This window comes from Magnolia sinica, chromosome 4, assembly GCF_029962835.1.
Source record: "Magnolia sinica isolate HGM2019 chromosome 4, MsV1, whole genome shotgun sequence".
In the NCBI taxonomy this organism is placed as follows: Eukaryota; Viridiplantae; Streptophyta; class Magnoliopsida; order Magnoliales; family Magnoliaceae; genus Magnolia; species Magnolia sinica.
This window is the reverse complement of record NC_080576.1, coordinates 28,984,887-29,004,970: the sequence shown is the minus strand read 5'-3', so window position 1 is coordinate 29,004,970 and position 20,084 is coordinate 28,984,887. Positions and strand designations below refer to the sequence as shown.

The 20,084-nt window shown below is 42.9% G+C and overlaps 1 protein-coding gene across 1 annotated transcript; it reads right to left on the bottom strand.

Annotated features, from left to right (window-relative positions):
• Positions 1–690: 690 nt before the first annotated feature.
• LOC131244101 (meiosis-specific protein ASY1) lies at positions 691–18,797 on the bottom strand. Its single transcript, XM_058243759.1, has 23 exons — positions 18,513–18,797; positions 17,658–17,754; positions 17,495–17,563; positions 17,223–17,315; positions 13,036–13,159; positions 12,877–12,946; positions 12,141–12,182; positions 11,261–11,389; positions 11,040–11,156; positions 10,019–10,061; positions 9,898–9,939; positions 9,473–9,597; positions 9,080–9,092; positions 8,353–8,429; positions 8,188–8,268; positions 7,472–7,639; positions 7,295–7,373; positions 6,811–6,972; positions 4,840–4,922; positions 4,688–4,751; positions 3,992–4,161; positions 3,368–3,490; positions 691–927 (listed from the first exon to the last, which is right to left on the bottom strand). The coding sequence occupies exons 1-23, from the start codon at positions 18,795–18,797 to the stop codon at positions 871–873; spliced, it is 2,313 nt and encodes a 770-aa protein (XP_058099742.1). The 3' UTR covers positions 691–870.
• Between the last annotated feature and the right edge of the window lie 1,287 nt (positions 18,798–20,084).

Here is a 20,084-nt window from a genome sequence, read left to right as displayed (position 1 = left end):
CCCACACCTTCCGAGCTCAACCTGACCTGAGGGTAGTATGTCGAGGCCAACCTGTCGAAGCCGAGGTGTTCTTGGCCTACCTGACCTAAGGATAGTATGTGGACCTGACCTGAGTACTCTGATGAGCTTTGAGCCTTCCCTTATCATTAGACATTGAGGAGTATACCGACATGCCGACTTGCCTTCATATGTAGTAGGTGACCAACCTCTCTTTCACTGAGGAGCTCATTGGTCATGACCGACACTGACCGACTTCGTGTCCTACAAAGATGCCCGAGATAACCTCTTCTCTTTAGCCAATCCATTTTTGGTCATAACATACAGGCTTTATACTTCAAAAGTCAAGTCAAATACCAGCTTATCATTTTGGTACTACGCTTGTTCCAGGTGGACCCTGGTTCGGTGATCTAAGCTGCTGACGTTATGCACACATGACTCGGTGGCCTTAGCTGCTTATCCGACAGGCCCGACCTGAATGGAGAAGCCACTGAAAACTCCCAGGATGCCAAACACTTCTATCATATCAACATGATATGGAAAAAAAAAAAAACGAAGAAGAAAAGAAACAGCAGCAGGAGCCCGTGTACTAAACTCGTCCAGGAGCCATTCACTAAGTCAGGACCCTTTCAAAAAATCAAGGGCAGCACCATTAGAGTGACGGAATAATGACCCTTTGAAAGAATCAAGGGCAGGCAGAAATTGAATTTTCCTTTGCTTCAAGTGATTTTCTAAACAAGTTACCTGAGTGGTTGATGCCGCAAGAGAGTATTATAGCAATTCCACCCACAAATGGGGAGGAAAAAAAACAAAAATCAGCCAAAGAGAGAACATGAGCCCAACGCATCCATTCTTTTAAGCCAGTAACAGCTTTCATACTACTTCGGCAGGTTTTTGGCGTTTTGCTGACTGAAGTATCGGCTCCTTAACCTGCCACGGAAGAAAGGGAAATGCACCAGTTAAGGCTCCCGAAATTCATCGAGGCCGAGTTTGAATGTACAAGTGAATTGGATTGGCAACCTATATTTTGAGAGGGAATTACAACAATTAATGATTTTTTTTCCCCAGCATTCACAGTTAGTGTTCAAGTGGTCCACAATCGCAGTTTCTTGAACATGATGGAATTGCAATTTAGCTCCCAGACCGTTGATGTGAATGCTGAATACAGAAAGTGCTTGAAATTCAGTTGGATCGTGCATCCAAATGCACCCAAAATAATTTCCAGGCTCAATGGGCTTGGACCATCTAGGACGGGACCGAGGAAGAATTTGTAAGACCCTTCGCTCAAGCATCTATTCCTCCGGCCTTGAGTGGGGACCACTTTGATGTGATGGCGGCACCGTGGATGGACCTTGCTTCCAACGTTGGAAAATTTTGAACGTTAAATATTTGCCCCTTGTCTACTGAATGTGGATCATTAATAAAATTGCTGCATTGGGAAACTTTGGGGGCATTTGCAATACATGATGGGATCCATCAGGCCAATGGCATGGATTTCAAGCAGTTAGCCCAACTTGTGCCAGTTCGAAGGGTTAAGATACTGTTTCCTCAGGCCCGGGACAATGTCTGTCCCCAGATGGAGAGTCCCGTTACACCAAGTGTTTGATGCATATGCTGCTCGTGGATCATTTCTCTGGAGGAACCATGCTGGTGTGTAGGGGTGGCAATCGGCCGGACTAGGTCAAAGATGGCCCTAGCCCTAGCCCTAATCAGGCTGAAAAGGCTTCCCTGGCCTAGGGCTAGCCTTGTCATGAAAAGAGTAAATGATTAAGGGTTTAAAATAGTCCAATTTAAGAATTGTTAGGGCCATGCCATCTTTCATGACAATTTACAAGTCCCATCATATTAATGGTCTTGATCATTGAAACATAACTCCCAATCAAGTTCTTTAAACCACACATGTTCATTAAATTGGAGCCACTCAGATTGTCTAATGGTTGTCTACTTGATGATTGGACTGGGCTAAGTTTAGGGGCGCAACCCTCCCTGCCTTACAAGATCAGGCTACCCGAGCCAAGCCACTCGCCCAACTGCACTTAGGTTTTTCATCCTGGTAAGTGGGCCAATGATCAGGCAATCCTGACCATTGGTATGTTATGAATCACCATGGATGGACCACTATCCATACAACTTCTATATTCAAATATCCTAGCCAGCAATAATGCAGAAAATCTCCATCATCGAAACCAGTGCTCTGGATTACTACACCATGGCTTCATATGGTGGGGATACCCCATTATTGGTGGCTAGGATTGTTGAAATCTAGGAGTTATTTTTTAGGGCATGCTCCATCTAAGATGTGAATCAACAAACCAATGGTCTGGACTGCTAAACCATGGCTCCCATATGTCAGAATTGAAAACCCACTAGCCCAAATCTGCTCCCTGGTACAACTTGACTCAGAACGAACCAATCGGTCTCAGAGTAGCTGACTCAAAAAAACCATGGCTCCAAGCGCTTAATAAAGTGAGTCCCTGATTTCCAATTCCCCAAATTTCTTCAGTCGAACAGAAGAAATACGCAGAATTGCATGAAGCTCGTTAGTTAAGCTGGTAGTCAGGACTGTCAACAGTTCGGGCTTGGACCAGGTCAAGGTCGGTCCAAACCCCCTCCTGAAAGTAAAACCTAGAAACAAGCCAGGCAACAGGTCATGACTGCCCAAAACAAACTGACCCTAGCTTCGCCCGTTGTGATTATGTACAACCCAAGGTCAAGGCCAAGGCCGGTCACCCACTTTTGTGCAAGATCTGGCCTATTTAAATGTGCCCTATCATGCATGGAATATGACAAAATTGCCCTGGAATATTCTAAACAGCTGAGCCGTCCCGGCTCAAAACAGGCCAGACCCAAAAACCCAACGGGCCAGACAAGCCTACCAGTACTGCACCCTCCGCTTCCGGGGGAGCACGGGTTCGAATTCAATCCTACAATTGCACTTCCACAGAACTAGCTTCCTGATCACGCCTAACATATGGAAAAGCGTGCAAAATTCAAGCCTCCCGTCACTGGTGGTCCATATGTTCGGGCGGAATGTTGATATTTCATCAATTTTCTTTAACTGTTTCTTTTGGCCCACCTGCTGAGCAGACGGACCTGAATTTTTAGACCAGCCATCTCTATAGTGGGTCCCCTGCCTTAGGAGTGGATTCAATTCTGCATACTTCACACGTGTATGCATCACATCTCACTCACATGCAAACGAGTCCGAATCCGTCAATTAGTAGATACCAAAACCAGCCTGAGGATTGGGCCATCCACGGTGGGGCCCATCATATCGATGATTTGGATCACTTACTCATCGGCCCCACTTGGAAACGTACATGCACGCATTAAGCAGTTGGGCAGGTGAAATGAGGGAGTGAGAACGTACCGTGCTTGCCTTCCTGAAGCGCTTGTCTCGGCTGGAGCGACTGCACAATGTAGCATCGACATCTTGGCCGTCGCCTCCCTCTTTCCCGTTTCCAGGCACGCCACTCTCCACAGAAGCTGCTGGCTGCAAAATAACGTCAAATAGTTTTGTTTTTAGGAAATCTCATCCACGCCTTGTGCTACGTTACGCCGTAAGATGAAAAGGCTTAACGTGAACCAGATGAGTGATGGGCTTGCGTAAGACAAAAGGGATGGAGCCATGAGAATCGAACAGAGACTATCGGATGGTTCTCGAGGAATTACACCTACATGTGGGACGTTGGCTAACGATCCAGATTCTAGACCATTGATATTTTGGGACCCACCATGGATGGGAGATGCGCACTACGCACCCAACAGGGAGATCCTAACACCTTGAACTTTGTCCTTTTTTTCCGTTGAACGTGGACCGTTCCCATTTTTTCTGAACCATTTGCGAGCCACTGATGAAAGAGCTAGGCACTAGGATCAAGTGGGGCCCATCAGATCAATGGTCTTGACCACCGAACCATGAACCACACATGCAGGATATCCTTTGACTAAGCAAATAACTGTTCTCAGGTAGATACAAAATGACCAAACTAACCTCGGCCATGCTCGTGGGGGTGTTGCCCTGCTCCTTCGTCTTGGCGCACGTTGTCTGCTCGCTCCGAACCGATCCGTTCTGAAGTGCGTTAGATCTCCCTCGAGTGCGGGTTATATCAGATCCAATGGACTGGATTCCCCCGCAGGTGGACATGTCCTTGAAGTTGTTCTCTGCAACAACTAACGAGCATTTAGCAATTAAATTTAGAAGAGTAATGATCACCTATGGCCGTTTGTAGCTTAGCATAAGATGCAACCCTCAAGAGCCCACAGCTAACACGTCACTTTTTAGGACAACCGACTAATGCCCAAGTGGTGGTCCGACCATGAAGATCGCCTGCTTTGATAGTCAAGCTGATCCACTCACTAGGTGGGCCACATAAGTACATTGATCAGCTCATCGGCCAGGTTTAATTTAAACAACCCATTTTTATATACAGAAAAGTCTGCCTGATGAGCGGACTGGCCTGATTTCTTTCCAGGTGATCTTCATGGTGGGGACCACCTTTTGCGTGGCTATGATGTTCTACACATGTGAAGTGCTACGCCCGTCCAAACCGGGCCATTGCCCCAACACCTCAGCTGTCACTCATCAGCACCATACATGATCAAGATTAGACTGCTTAAGGAGACCATGTTCCGAATAACCAGTGTATCACTGTACACCATCAATTTTATTTTTAAATGGGTGGCGCACCTGTCGGAGGAAAATCGAAAACGTTGGATTTGTTAGGCGGTCCAGAACGGTTGATTTCGATTTCCTGGTCAAAGGAGGAGGTTTTTGAAGCCTTTAGATAGATGCATACGCACTGTAGATCTCTCTCTACATTCAATGAAATGATTCATTACCATTGGCGAGGTTGTGTTGTCTAAGGCTTTCTTGACTTCTTGAAACTTCCTGGTGGTTAACTCGGAGTGGATGACTCGCTTGCCTGCAAGGACCAAAACCAGCTTAGAAGTGCTGACTCACCCAACTTAGTGATGTGAGTTTAATACTCTAATCAGGGGACAAAAGGAAGAAAAATAAATGAAATGCCTGCGCATGCCAACACAGAGAGGAAGAGGAGGGAGGTGCCTATCTGGGTTGGGCGCGGATTGCGTACTACCCCCGCCCGTCCCTAGCACCGAACGGGCAGTTCTGTGGGCGGGCCCACCGTGATGTATCTGTACATCCAAACCGTCTATCCCTTTTATTAGATTATTTTAAGGCATTGAAACAAAAATGACGGATCCAACGATCAAATGGACCACACCACAGATGACTCTTGCATTTAATGCAACTGACATTTAATGCTTCGTGCATTTTAATGCAACTAAGCTTATTATTTGGTGTGGTCCACTTTATCGTTGGATATGCCTCATTTTTGTGTTCATGTCTTAAAATAATATGAAAAAAGGAATTGACGGTTTGGATGTACAGATACATCACATTGGGCCCGCCCACAGACCTGCCCGTTCGGCTAGGGACGGGCGGGGGTAGTACACAATCCGCGTCCATCTGGGTTCGGGTCCCTAACCTGATTGACCCAACCCCAGTTCGGGTCAAGATATGTCGGGTTGGAAATGCTCACATGTATTTGGGTCATGTTCGGTCGTGTCTAGAGGACTGGCTCCTTTTGAGGTCCGGCTGGGCTCAGGTTAACCCTCAACCCAACCCAACACGCCCAAGTTGCACCCCTGGTCAGGCCAAGTAGGGATGTCAATGGCTGGAAAGAAGACCTGTGAATTTAATACATAGGCCAGGACCATACAAGTTCACAAGTCAGCCAGCCTGGGACAGTCAGTCTAGCCAAGCCTTCATGCATATTGAAACTCATGGCCAACCCCAGCCATGGGCCTTTAGCCACAACCCAAAGAGTTCCGGAAATGCAACTGGCTGGTGGAAAATTTCACCAAATGGGATCGAACCCTTGACCAAAGTTGGAAACCTCCTTGAGAGCTACCACCCGGAAGAGTTAAGGCCCTAAATTTAAAGGGGGAAACTCTTTAAAATTTGAATTCTTAAAGGAATTTCAAATTCCATTAAGTTTAATTTATATTTTTTCTTTTTTCCTTAAATTAGAAGTTTTAGGATTAAACTCCATTTGGGTTTAATTTGGGAGACATGAAAAATACTTAAATATTAAGGAATTCCAATTTCAGCATGGCACCACCAGCTGCATATTCCCTGGCTAAAAAAATATGCCAGGCTCATCAGGTGGGCCACGCATGTAGTTTGAATGTGGATCATTGGTTAATCCTTTTTTAATGTGTTAACCCTCCGTTTTCCTCATACATGCTTGTCCTACCTGATGAATGTAGCAGCTTGATTTTTTAGGACACGGTGCATGGTGAGGCGCGCCCAATGATTGAACATCTCTGGTTTGTTTAGAAGAAGAGATGTGAAGTTGGCCTTATCAGGGCTCATTTATAAAAGATAACAAACCTGAACCGGGCATTGATATCGATAACAGACCTGTACCAGGGATTGAGTATCTCTATTATGTCTAGAAGTAGAGAAGTGAAGTTGGGCTTATCAGGGGTAGTTTATAAAGGATAACTGACCACCTACAGGCAGTGGCGTAGCATGTTTCTACAAGCATGCCGCCTGTGTAGGACATCTGCAACATTAAAAAAAATAGGTCCCACCACGAAGAGCACCTGCCATGAAAATCAGGCTGGTCCACTCATAAGATGGGCCACAACATTAAATACAAACGGATAACCAGCCTGATTTTTTAGAAGGTTGATCTTCATGGTGGGGCTATGTTTTCATGGTCCAGCACCACGAGCTGGGGCCTCTGGACTACCAAACCACACCTTCTGAATCTTTCAAGTTACCTTGTCTTCTGTTGCCTCTGCCACTCCTCACATATCCATCCTGCGTCATCTTATCAATTAGCTTCCGAACGGTGGTCTGGTTAGCTTCTCCTTTCATCTTGTTCTGCAGCTTTGACACAGTCACGTAATCCATGGGAAGTGCATGGTACAGAGCCTGCAATCAAGTTGGGAAACACTCCATAAGCATTGACAGACAGGGCTGGAAAACTTGGCTGGGCTGGCGTGTCCCTGATCTAGCCTGTTTAAGGTCAGGTTTGGGCTACACCGGTAGGCACATGGGTTGGACCCAGGCCTGAGTTTTAGAGCTAATCACTAATTGAGCTAGTCCTGGGATCGCATCTTCCTAAAGGCCCAACATTGTTGATCAACGTACTTGGCTGGTGGGTGGGGCCTGGCCAGAGCCTCATTCCTCAGCTCATGGGCAGGACTTGGCTGGCTCCATCCGTTCAGGCCTGGCCCACTTGCAACCCCACAGATGTCTAACCTGCAAATGTAAGGATAACTGACCACCTACAGGCAGTGGCGTAGCATGTTTCTACAAGCATGCCGCCTGTGTAGGACATCTGCAACATTAAAAAAAATAGGTCCCACCACGAAGATCACCTGCCATGAAAATCAGGCTGGTCCACTCATAAGATGGGCCACAACATTAAATACAAACGGATAACCAGCCTGATTTTTTAGAAGGTTGATCTTCATTCTTCACATATCCATCTAGCGTCATCTTATCAATTAGCTTCCGAACGGTGGTCTGGTTAGCTTCTCCTTTCATCTTGTTCTGCAGCTTTGACACAGTCACGTAATCCATGGGAAGTGCATGGTACAGAGCCTGCAATCAAGTTGGGAAACACTCCATAAGCATTGACAGACAGGGCTGGAAAACTTGGCTGGGCTGGCGTGTCCCTGATCTAGCCTGTTTAAGGCCAGGCTTGCGCTACACCGGTAGGCACATGGGTTGGACCCAGGCCTGAGTTTTAGAGCTAATCACTAATTGAGCTAGTCCTGGGATCGCATCTTCCTAAAGGCCCAACATTGTTGATCAACGTACTTGGCTGGTGGGTGGGGCCTGGCCAGAGCCTCATTCCTCAGCTCATGGGCAGGACTTGGCTGGCTCCATCCGTTCAGGCCTGGCCCACTTGCAACCCCACAGATGTCTAACCTGCAAATGTCAGTAATTGTGGTGCACCAGTTACAAGTAAAATAAAAATTCACCAAACTTAGAAACAGTGTTATTAAGCACATCATAGAATCTTTATTAAATCTTTAATTGGGATTTCCAAACGATGAGATTGGTTCTAGATCAATCAAATATATCTGAAATTGGAACTCAAGTAGCAAGGACTATATGCACAAATATTTTTCGAAATAGTAAATGACCTGATCATTGGGAGTCTTTTCACCATTTGGGATTTCCATATCGGTCTCTTCCTTCACAGCTCCAAATGCAGGATTGAGCTTCTGATGTTTTTGCATTATTTTCCCATTAGCAAATTCAATGAAAACAGCACTGAGAAGAAAAAGGAAGATCTGATTTTATCTAACCTTTGGCTTGTTTATGGTGTAACTATCCCTTCCAGCTGAAGTTAGAAGCCCTTCTTTTATCAGCCTATCTATGATTTCTGACAACCAGTCATGCAGAAATGTCTGAGTTAGGTTTCTCAACTAACTAAAACGTATTATATAGAACTATGCCAGTGCTACTAATAACAATAAGTACGGCTGTCAGTGGGCCGAGCTGGCCCCTTCTGGCTTCAGGCCTCGCCCACTTAGACTGTCAAGGCTTGGGCCGTTATGTCAGACCTGACGGTTGTCCCCAGGCCTAATCCGCCCAAAAGCTCTTCAGCACAAAAAGTGCAAGAAAGATATTTTGGTAACTCTCCCTAAAAATTGTTCCAATGCACATTTGCATGCTCAGCTTATTATTACTCATATCATAAGTAAACAATAAGTAGGGCTGTCAGTGGGCCGAGCTGGCCCCTTCTGGCTTCAGGCCTCGCCCACTTAAGACTGTCAAGGCTTGGGCCGTTATGTCAGACCTGACGGTTGGCCCCAGGCCTAATCCGCCCAAAATCTCTTCAGCACAAAAAGTGCAAGATATTTTGGTAACTCTCCCTAAAAATTATTCCAATGCACATTTGCATACTCAGCTTATTATTACTCATATCAACATATAAGTAAAACTAAGTAAAAGGAGAAGGGCAATTTTTGGTATTTTCTTCATCTCGATTTGATTTTACTGCAGTTGCGAAAAGCGTTCGTCTCCAATTACCTTCTGTTAACACCTGCAAATCATTTTCACTAATTAACTACATGTCTGACTGTTTCTCTACCCTTAGAACAGTACCATCTCAATTAAAAGATCAAGAGCTTGTTTGGATACACGATTAAACTAAATTGGGAACATTCAGTTCAATCAATGGAAATTATCAAATGGTATTGTGTTGCCTAGTAGTCATATGAGGAGGCAGCTCTCAAATTGCAATTGCATTCATTTCTAGTCCATCTTGAGAAAGAAACATTATTGCAATTTGGAGCCTAATCCCTCTAGACTAATAGTAAGGAAACTACAAGTTGGTCAATTTGCTATCCAGTTCAATGGTAAAATCAAACAGGATTTAATCCTGAATAATAATTTAGCTGAGCAGGTGGTAGTCATCTTTACCACAGATACATCGGGAAAGTTTGAAAGAACGTCAGTCAGATCGACGGTCTCGGTGTGCCTAGAAGAAATCCAGTCCCTCACTCGAGCTAACTTTTCTTCATCCTGCTCAGGGTCTTGCGTTTCATCTGCAGCAGCAAAGCAGAATTGGAATAAAAAATTCACCAATGGGTGATCTTCTCCACAAGGGCAGGACTGATGCAATGTTGACTTTGATAGCTACGATGGATTAGATGGATTCTTTCAATGTATAAAGATTTATACATGGAAAGAATCCATCTATAGCTATCAGAGTTTGTCCACATCCATCCAAAGAAGGCGGACAAGAATCCAACGCATTTTTCAAAATAGGATTTTGAAAATCTCATCTCGAAATTTTTACTGGGATTCCCACCGAGGGGACCTTTTGCCCTTGTTCAAATACTGACCTTCATCGATCAAGCCATTGTTTTCAGGGGACCGTCGGTCACCTACCAAGAACGCTCAGTAAGTTCTCTTCATGAGAAAAAACACTCGCCATGATGAAGAAAGACAATGGAAGTGTATTACCTATCGGTGCGACAATGTATTGATCTTCCTGTGAGTGGTGAACCTGTGAAAGATTGCAAACAAGAATTCGGTCAACTTTGTGAGATTTCCTGTATCTTTAATTCGATATTACAAGAAGAAAGCTTTGCACATTCACCAAAGAGGACATATTGGGACAATGGGGTTGAGGTCCAAGGCCTAGACCAATCTGTGATGGGGCCCATGTGAACCCTCATTACAAACCTATTTTGATATATGTAAATAACCACCGCTCTTTTTACTATCCCTTTGCAAATTACCTTTTGGTTACTATAAGTGAAGAGTAAAGAAACCAAAGGTTAAGATTGCCCAAGATGTATTTTTCTTTTTAAATCTATATGCATCTTCCATTGGCCCACCTAGTAAATAGTCCAGATCATCCAACCATGCAGGACCCCCTACATGGACGGATTAAGGATGGATATCAAGCAAGTTTGAGGCAAAACATTCCAATGTTTCGCAGGAATTTTCATGCATGGCTGGGATGTGGGCTAGTCTATAGTGTTCAAATCAACATGCAAACAGAACAACTCAAGTGATGTGAGCAACCCACTATACATGTGTCTGGGCTGCATAGAGATAGAGCGTGAAAGGCTAACACTGAATTTCAGTGTTATAACATCATTATGCATCAGAATGGTGGGTGGGGTGGCTGAAACCTTCTCTTATAGTCCAATCAAGATCAGAAGGTTGGAAATGTAGAGTTACATCTGTCCACCACATGTCACCAGTTGGTGCCCATATTTCTGCATGTTTTGATGATCCATTTAATCACTCAAATGGCCCATGCTGAAATCATGCCAAGCTATGGCTTTAGTATCCGATGGGTGGCATCACTAAAATGACAGTTGAAGTCACCACAACCAACTAGAAAATAGGCAGCCTAAGATATCCCAATACACAAATTTTATGCACAATTGACATGCACCCATCCAGCACATAGGCTCAAAACAAACTAGATGCATAATGACAAAAGGATAATTTCATAATGTGAGAATCTTACCTCCCCGTCGGAGGAGGAAGAATCATCTCCTCGTAATGAATCAACACCCAAGCTCACATCATCCTCTTCTACAATATCTTCATTCTCATCCTCGCAGGGATCGAGAACACTCTTCACCTACAGAAAAAAAAAAAAACTGTCAGATGAATAAAAACAGATATGAAAAAGAAGATTTAGTAACGAAGAGAAAAACAAGCACCATTCTTTCATCTTATTCCTACCTTCAGAGCTAATACGAAGTGCTTGCTGTTGACATTCCCAACTTCCATTTTCAGAGGACTTTTCATCCAGGGGTTGTTGGCTTCTTGTTCGGAGCAAGTTCGGAAGAACGGGGGCTCATAGTCACTTGGCTGCAGTGAAAGGCCTCTGACAATTGTTACTTCGTCATTATTGTGTCATCCAGTGGGCCCACATTCAAAGATGGCCCAATGATTGAAACCGTCCATCCTTTTGAGGTACCATGTATGAGCTATGGTCTAATAATCACACTTCAAGGATGATCCCGGACCTTTTCATTTTTGTGTTGTATAGTTGAAAATTTTCATTTGAATGTCCTACATTCATGATTCATCTACACATGGTGAAGATTTCAGTAAAAGTTTCTTACAGTGGCCCATTTAACATAACATCCAGAACAGAACGTAGATAATTCCTATCATCAGACCATCTCTATATGTAGGCTCCAATTAGTGAGACATACTTGGTGATCCTGCGTCCTGACATTAGCTAAACGAACTCATTCGTAAATAGAAGAAAACAAGATATTCAGATGATAATCTACCAAACATGCCCATGTGGAACCTGTGTATGAGATCCAGGGGTCAATTGGTGGCTTAAAAATCGTGCCAGTCCACTCATGAAGTGGGCGGAAAACAGTAAAAAATGAATTGACAACCACAAGTGGCACACACATTGGCATGCCAGGTTTACAGGTATGGCACGTATTTTGTGGTGCTGACTGGATGAAGGGCGTGGATCCCATACACACATGTACCCCATGCAAGGAGAGAGGATTTAAGATGCCACTCTTGCAAATAGAAGTAGCAGACTGTAGATATTATCAAGTAATGATGTCGAAGAAACAAAGCACTTTGACCATACCGTTACATCATCATAGTAGAGCAGCTTCATCAAAATAGTGCGCTGAAAGAAGCATAATTTTAACATATTATTAACTTTTAGATTGAGGTTTATAGCCTACATTTGGTTGCACCAAATTAGATTAATAATAATGAAATATCATCAAATTTCATGATATTTGGTGCAAGCAAACTTGGCCTTAACTAGAAAATGCTAGATGCAAGGAATCCTAGGAGTACTGAAGGGAAATAGTGGCCCACAAACTGGACCATGTGGACCAGTATAAGACCCACTTCAGCAAGCAGACCCCACCATGGATAGGCCATCAACAGTCCTTATAGTGATGATTCTAACCATTTGAAAAATGGGATTCGCATGTAAAACATTGACCATTCGAGGATTTCTGTACACAGATCCAATGGCTAGGATCACCTGTGGCAACTCATATTTTCCCCATGGCCTAGTGGTTGTAGTAACTACATCCAGAATGGTTCCAACATACATTCGCATAGCCCAATGATCGGAGTCAAAATTGACTCCACTAGCTCACATATTTACAAACACAAGGTCTCATTTATAAATCAAATGAAAAAAAAAATGAAACAAAGAATGATCCCATGTGAAATATCTCTTATCGTTGTTGATCTGATCAGAAGTAAGTCACAGATCAAACGGTCATAAGATTCATCTACAACCAACTTTTACTAGGCCGTTTCACACCAGATTATCTATATATATTTGAAATGTTTCATATTACCTCTTCTGGCATACGATCAAGAGTTCTCATTAACTGAACTAGGGTCCGAACCATTTTGCAAGCGTCACTCCTAAAATTGAACTGTAAGTTAGAATTTGAAACAAAATGCATATATAATTCATTTAATTGAGTGTACAACAGCTAGATGGATGGATATACCTCATTTGGTTGGGTGTAATATCCAGTGTGTTAGCCTTGAACGTGGCTCCTTGCTTCTTATCACCAATGCGATTGACGTTCATATGCACCTCTTCGTTGTCCGAGCTTGAATAGCTAAAAGAAACTGCAAAGACATTTTTACCATTTTTTAGTATACTGCTTTGGAGCTTAGGTCAGCAGCAGACTCAACAGTCATAGTTCTGGATGTGGTTCCATAGAGTCTATTTTCAGCTGTGGCCCACGGATCTGGGGGATCAAGACAATTCAAGTGTATCCTCAAGGGTTAAGAGACTGTGGGATAACTTAGAATTTATTTGTTCTAACAGAGGTCACTGGAGAAGATAGATCATAGGACAGCTCTTATACCAAAATATGGTGGAATCATCTCTACGCAAAACACATGGCATGTGATGACGTATCAATTGGAGCCAATTTTCTTGTACCATGAATGATAGTAAACAAAAACAGCCACAAATTAACATTAAATGCAGGAAAAATGAAGAGAAGTGATGGATACGATTGTAAATATGTGAACCAGTTGAGGGTTCCCATTTTTGCTTCACCCTAACCATGTGTTCTATAGAGAGACTGGTCCATCATATTCACGTTCTCCCTGGAAAAGGTCAGACTTTTTACTCACTCAATAATCCTACTTCTAATCAGGACAGCCAGGCAGCATGGAGCTCTTGTGCTATATCGCAAACCGGCACACCGGTTGCGCATGATAGTGATTAGCGCCATTCATCGAGCAGGTTCCACGTGCATATCCTCTGGCAAGAAGGGCAAAGTAGTATATTCGGTGGGCACACGTGCTCGATGAAAATAGATGGTTGAAGTGTGGCAATCAATGGTCTACTTCCGCTGCATGCGGCCCTCCTAATTAGCAGCATGGCTGTATACTTTGGGCAGGGTGAATTTTCCATACGGCTAGTATATTAAGCTATAATCTGTTTACAGGTAAATAGTCATCTTTGTTTGGTTAACCTGTAAATTGTTTGAGCTATAATCTGTTTTATGGCCAAATTTCAAAATTCTAACCATTAGGCTGAATTTCATTCGCAAATAAATGAAATTAGAGCTTTTCAATAGGTTTTCATTTACAGCTAAAAGTTGTAAATGCTTTACAGCCAATAAATCATTTACAGGCATTTTCAAATATCCACACTCTCCCTCTAAATCGTTTTACGGCAATTCATCTATCATCCAAAGGACATGACCATCCTAATTTACAGGCATCCAAACGACCCCTAAGTACATGGACCAACTAATGGAAAACCTAGTCTTAAACATGAACTCTGCGCAGGAAAGCGCACCTTCAAGCACTTTAACTGGTGTCAACTCTATGGCATGTGAGTGCAGTTTAACTGGTGTCATGGGAAAACTGCACTGGAAAGTGCGCTGTGAGTGCAGTTTAACTGGTGTCAACTCTATGGCATGTGACTTGCCAGTAACTTGGGGTTACACGGCTCCCTTCGTAACCCAAAGGTCTCTGAGGCCTGCCAAGATCTGTGTTATATCCACTCCATCCATCCGTTTTGTCAGCTCATTTTAATATTCTAGCCCAAACATGAGAGATCTAAAACTCAAGTGGCCCACACAAGTGAGGATTAAACGCTCACCGACGAAACCTCAGTGGGGTCACAAAAGTTTGGGATCAAGCTTATATTTGTGTTTTCCCTTATTGGGAATAACCTTATTGTTGAGTTTGACCGCATCTAAATATCACAGTGGCCCTGGAAGGTTTCAACAACGGGCGTCTCCATCCCCACCGTTTCCTGTGATATGGCCAGTTAAGTTTTGGATCTCCCTCGAGTTTGGGCTCATGTCCTCAGAAAAGACAGATGGACAGAGCAGATGAAACACGAATATCATAGTGGCCCCACAGACCTTTGGGTTAAGAGGAACCGTGTCACCCCACATTACAGGAAAGTCAGTGTTTGGTCCTCTGTAGAGGCTGTCTGCAGCCACCAGCTAAGGATTCCTGCAGCCTAAGTTTTTTGGGGTCCACTGTGATGTATATGTTATATTCACTCTGTTCATCCTTTTCGCCAAATCATTTACGGAATGAACCCAAGCATGAGATAGATCCAAAGCTCAAGTGAACTACACCACAAGAAACAGTGGAGAATGAACCCTGCCATTAAAAACGTTTTGAGGGCAGATAAGTTTTAGGTCAAGCTGACATTTTTATTTTTCCTTCAACCAGTTCAAGTCACCTTACGAAGAGGTTGGATGGAAAATTAACATCAAGGTGGGCCCTGGGAAAGTTTCAACGGTGGGTGGGCGTCATTTTTCCTACTGTTCCGTGTAGTGTGGTTCACTTGAGATATGAATCTACCTCGTGTTTGGGTTTATACCCTTAAAATTTGAGGGCAAAATACGTGGACGGTGTAGATATAACATATACTTAACCTTGGGCCCACATAGCAGGGCTACAAAAATATTGCTGGAGCCGGGCGCTGCAGGCAATCCGAGGTCCCTGTGAATGGGGCGCGGATTAGCTACTGACAGGTTGAGCAGCGAGACTCGTACTGAAGTGACGTCACCAAGTTCTATGGCCCCACCATGATGTATGCTTTGTATCCCGGCCGTCCATCCATTTGAAGAGATCATTTTAGGGCAAGATCCAAGGAATGAGTTAAATCAAAAGCTCTAGTGGACTCCAGCATAGAAAACAGTGGAACAGTGACGCCCACCGTTAAAAACTTCTAAAGGCCACAAAAGTTTTATATCATGCTGATATTTGTGTTTTCCCTTCTTTTATGTCTGTTTTAACTTTTGAACATGTTGGATTTCAAATAAACATCATAGTGGGCCTTAGGATAGTTTCAACGGTGGGAATCACTCTCCCCACTGTTTTTTGTGGTAGGGTCTACTACAAATTTTTACCTGCCTCATTTTTTGGCTCATGCCCTAAAATAATATCTCAAAATGGATAGATGTGGTGGATACAACACATACTTCATAGTGGGGCCCATAGAACTAGCGAGTAGGTGTACATGAACTAGCACGGTTAGCTCGTTTGACTCGACTCGAAAAAGCTCGATTAGGCTGAGTTTGAGCCGAGTCCAGCTGATTTTTTGAGCTCGAAAATGAGTTTGAGCTGAGTTCAAGTTGGTCCCAGCTCGACTCGACTCGAATCAAACCCAATTTGAATCGAACTCGGATCAAACTAGTTCGATGACTCGCTTACTTTGATATTGATATTGCTCACCAAGTGTTTGATGAATGACTCAAAGAAGTGTGACTGGTGGTAAGGAAGGTATGTATTTGAAACCAGCTCCCTTCTTTTTTTGTTGCTTAGAAGGGGTTTGATAAAATACCTAAAACCATTGCTGTTGTCCCAAATACAATGAACTTTTGAAGGTATAGTCTAGGTGTTTGTGAAAATGTTGTAATGACAAACTCGGCTCGAACAGGCACGAGTTGCTGACCGAGCCGAGCTGAGCTTGCCAGCCAGGCTCGCGGACCGAGCTGAGCTGAGCTTGAGCTGAGGTCAGCTAGTGGCAGAGCCGACTCAAGTTGAGGCCCGACTCGATACAACTCCATGTACACCCCTAGTCTCGCTACTCAACCTGTCAGCAGCTTATCGGCCCCCTTATGCACAAGTTTGTTGAGATGATCACGCTCGGGCGGAACGGTTATACAGCACTGTTCGGAACTTCTATTTTGTACAATTGAGGCCCATGGTTTGGAGATCAAAGCAGCTTATGCGATGAGCCCTAGTTGGATGGCGTGTGCACCAACAAAATTGCAGATCGAAAATCCCAATAACTTCATTAGGTTGCCAAAACTTTGACTTGGTTAAGGACAAAAAGGCCAAATATTATATAGCTAGATCTTCCAAAATAAGGAATTTTTACTCATGATCAGGTCCATCATATCAACCGTTTGGATCAATGAAACATGGGCCTCATTTGTGCAAAACGAAAACGCGTACTGTACAAAATCTAGGCCCGGGCATTGTACAGTACCCCTTTAATAGACCTCTGAGTGAAACATGATCCTCGCAGTACGGAGATTTGGTTTCACTATTTAATTACTTAAAACGGCCATCATTTTTTCTGATGAAAAATAGAAAGAGAAATTTACTAACGTGACAGACGACAATGCATGTCGAAATCTCATTTCTGTTAATGTTGATAATCTGATATATTCAAAAAAAAAAAGCAGATGAACGAACTTACAGGAATATTCCTCAATCATCGGTCCTTCAATTGCCTCACAGACACAAAACAACAGCGTTTTCAGGTACTTTTTCTGCAATGCATCATAAACACCTGCGGAAGAAAGCAGAACAAAATAAGTAAATAAACATTCACTAACAAAATAAAACCAGCTAATTTCTACTTTCAGTCACCAAGAAAAAAGAAAGAAAGCTGAAATTCTGCTGGAATTTTTCATGAAATTTCTCAAAAAGATAAGCCGCTTCTGAAAATCAAGCGCAAAATTCAAATACCTTTCTCCATCCAATCAATCAGCCTCCGAGACTCAGCATCCATCGGCATCAGCTTCTTTATTTTCATCTCTGTAGAAAAGGAATCCAAAGGATTCTATTAACAAACAAATGATTTCTCCTTTTTAAACGAAAATCAAATGAATTGAAAGGAAAGGTTGCAGACCTAGTGCAGGAACTGATTTATCATTGAAATACTTCTCTGGAAACAGTCCTCTGATGTAGCTGATGTTGAAAATTGCGATCCGGAGCAGATTCCTTGTCTGTTCGTAACAAGACCGGGGCAACGAATAGGGAATGATTCCATGTCGATTTCACAGAAAACATGCGAATAGCTAATTCTATGGGATTTAAACGCTATAAGGTTTCAGATAGAGAGTATCCATATATTTTTTATAGAGTTTGGACAGATGGCAGTGATAACAGCATTGAAGCTCTGTTTTCAAACTTAAACAGTAAAAGGCTTTCAAATCTGATAAAATGACAGAGAAATAGAGGAATTTTGATCAGTTTTTTATAGAAAACTATCATATCAAGGTAGATCCCTGTGATTGAAACTCCATTTTCCAAACTAAAAGGACAGAGACTGATCACCTCTGTAAAAGCTTCAGATCTACTATATTTACAGAAATTGATCAAAATGGAGGCATTCTACAATGATCAAGCAGTGAATTTATAAGAAAACGAGCTTCTGATTCGAAATTCACAAGCAGATATCCATTTAAACGTTTTTAATTAGAGTCTGATGAAATCTTCTCAGATCTACAAGAAAACGACCTTTAGGATAATATTGAAAAAAAAAAGTCTCAAAAGAAGTTTTAGCTGTTAGAAGGCTCAGATCTATAGCGATTTACTGAAAACGCTGGAAAAAAAAAATTGTAAGTTGATGAAGATCTATAGAAGGTCCTGCAGAAAACTACCTTCTCATTCGAATTCGACAATCGAAGAGCAAATCAAAAGCCGCAAATCGAATTCCGTTGAGAAATTCAAACAAAAGAGGGGGAAATCTCAGAAACGTTACCAGAAGCAGGGAGTTCTGCTCCGTGACCTCTTCTTGCTTTAATTTCTGAGCTACAACCTGAAATTTGGAGAAATTTGCGAGAAAAAAATAAGGAAAAAAGCGATGAAAAGAAGGAGAAGAGAAGATGAAGACATAAGAAAAATGTCGTAAAAAAGGAGAAGAGTAGCTGCCATTTCGATTGGTTTTGGAGAGAGAATGAGAGCTTTTGAAAATGAAAGAGGAGGCGGGAGACCTTCGATATTTATACGCGGAGAACTTAACTGTGGTTAATACGAACCCAACCATGCTCAGTTCGTGACACGTGTCGGAGCTTTTTCTCGCGGGAATCGGGTACGGGCGCGGACTAGGCACTACCCCGCCTGTTCGGAGCTCGGGACAGGTGGAGGTTCCGAGGGCCACTGAGGAGCCACCGTGATGTATTACTTTCATCCAAACCGTTCATCCCCTTTTCCATATAATTCTAATTGTAAGAGTACTGGACCAAAAATAAGACATATCCAAGCTCAAATGGAACACACCATAGGAAGAAGCGGTGCTAAGGACGTCCACTGTTGAAACGTTCTTAGGGTCCACTGTGTATTTTATTTTCCATCCAAACGGTTGATATGGTCATATACACCTGGATGAAGTGAAAAAACAAATATCATCTTGATCCAAAACTTCAGTGGTGCCTAAGAATTTTTCAACAGTAGGAATTTAATACCGACTGTGTAGTCCATTTGAGATTGGATATTAATTATTTTTGTTGTAGTATTATAAAATAATATGAAAAAATGTATGGACGGTGTGGATAAAGTTTATACATTATGGTGGCCCCTCAGTGGCCCTCGGAGCCTCCGCCTGTCCCGAGCTCCGAACAGGCGGGGGTAGTACCTAATCCGCTCGCGGAGATAATACGGTAGAGCCGGGGCAAGTGGAATATGGTAGAGACATCCATCACAAAGTCCACGTGGCAACGCAATTATCCCTCGGAACCGTCCATCTAGTTTTTCCGTACATATGTGTAGGATGTGTAAACATATAAAAGATCAGTTCATTCTAACCCTTCTATCAGCACGCATTCAATGCGACGGTAGAAAAAAGAACAGATTAACGGCCAGCATTTACTATGGTAAACTAGAGAAATGTAATCGATAGGATCTTCTAATAGGCGTGAGTTTTTCAAATTATTAATCCATCCGCAATAGGAAAGACTAGATAGACGGACCAGATTGATGAATCACGATGACACATGTGCCGTTATTTGTTGCCCTTCCACCATACAAAGTGAGAGCTTTTATTTGTTGCCCTTCCACCATACAAAGTGAGATTCATCATATAAACAGTACAAATCATTGAAAGGTGACCCAGATTCAACAGCTAAAGTCCCAAGGCATCGTATTGTCATACATCAGGATGTATTGGAGAAACCTCTACTTAATAATATCATAACAAGATCTCAACAATATCTGAAATATCATATCAGAAATAAATCGTGATAATTTCAAACAGCAATGTGACACATCCAGACTATATTTCGGACCTTGATGGCAAATACCTTAGGAACTCAATGGTTTGCTAACACCTCATTTG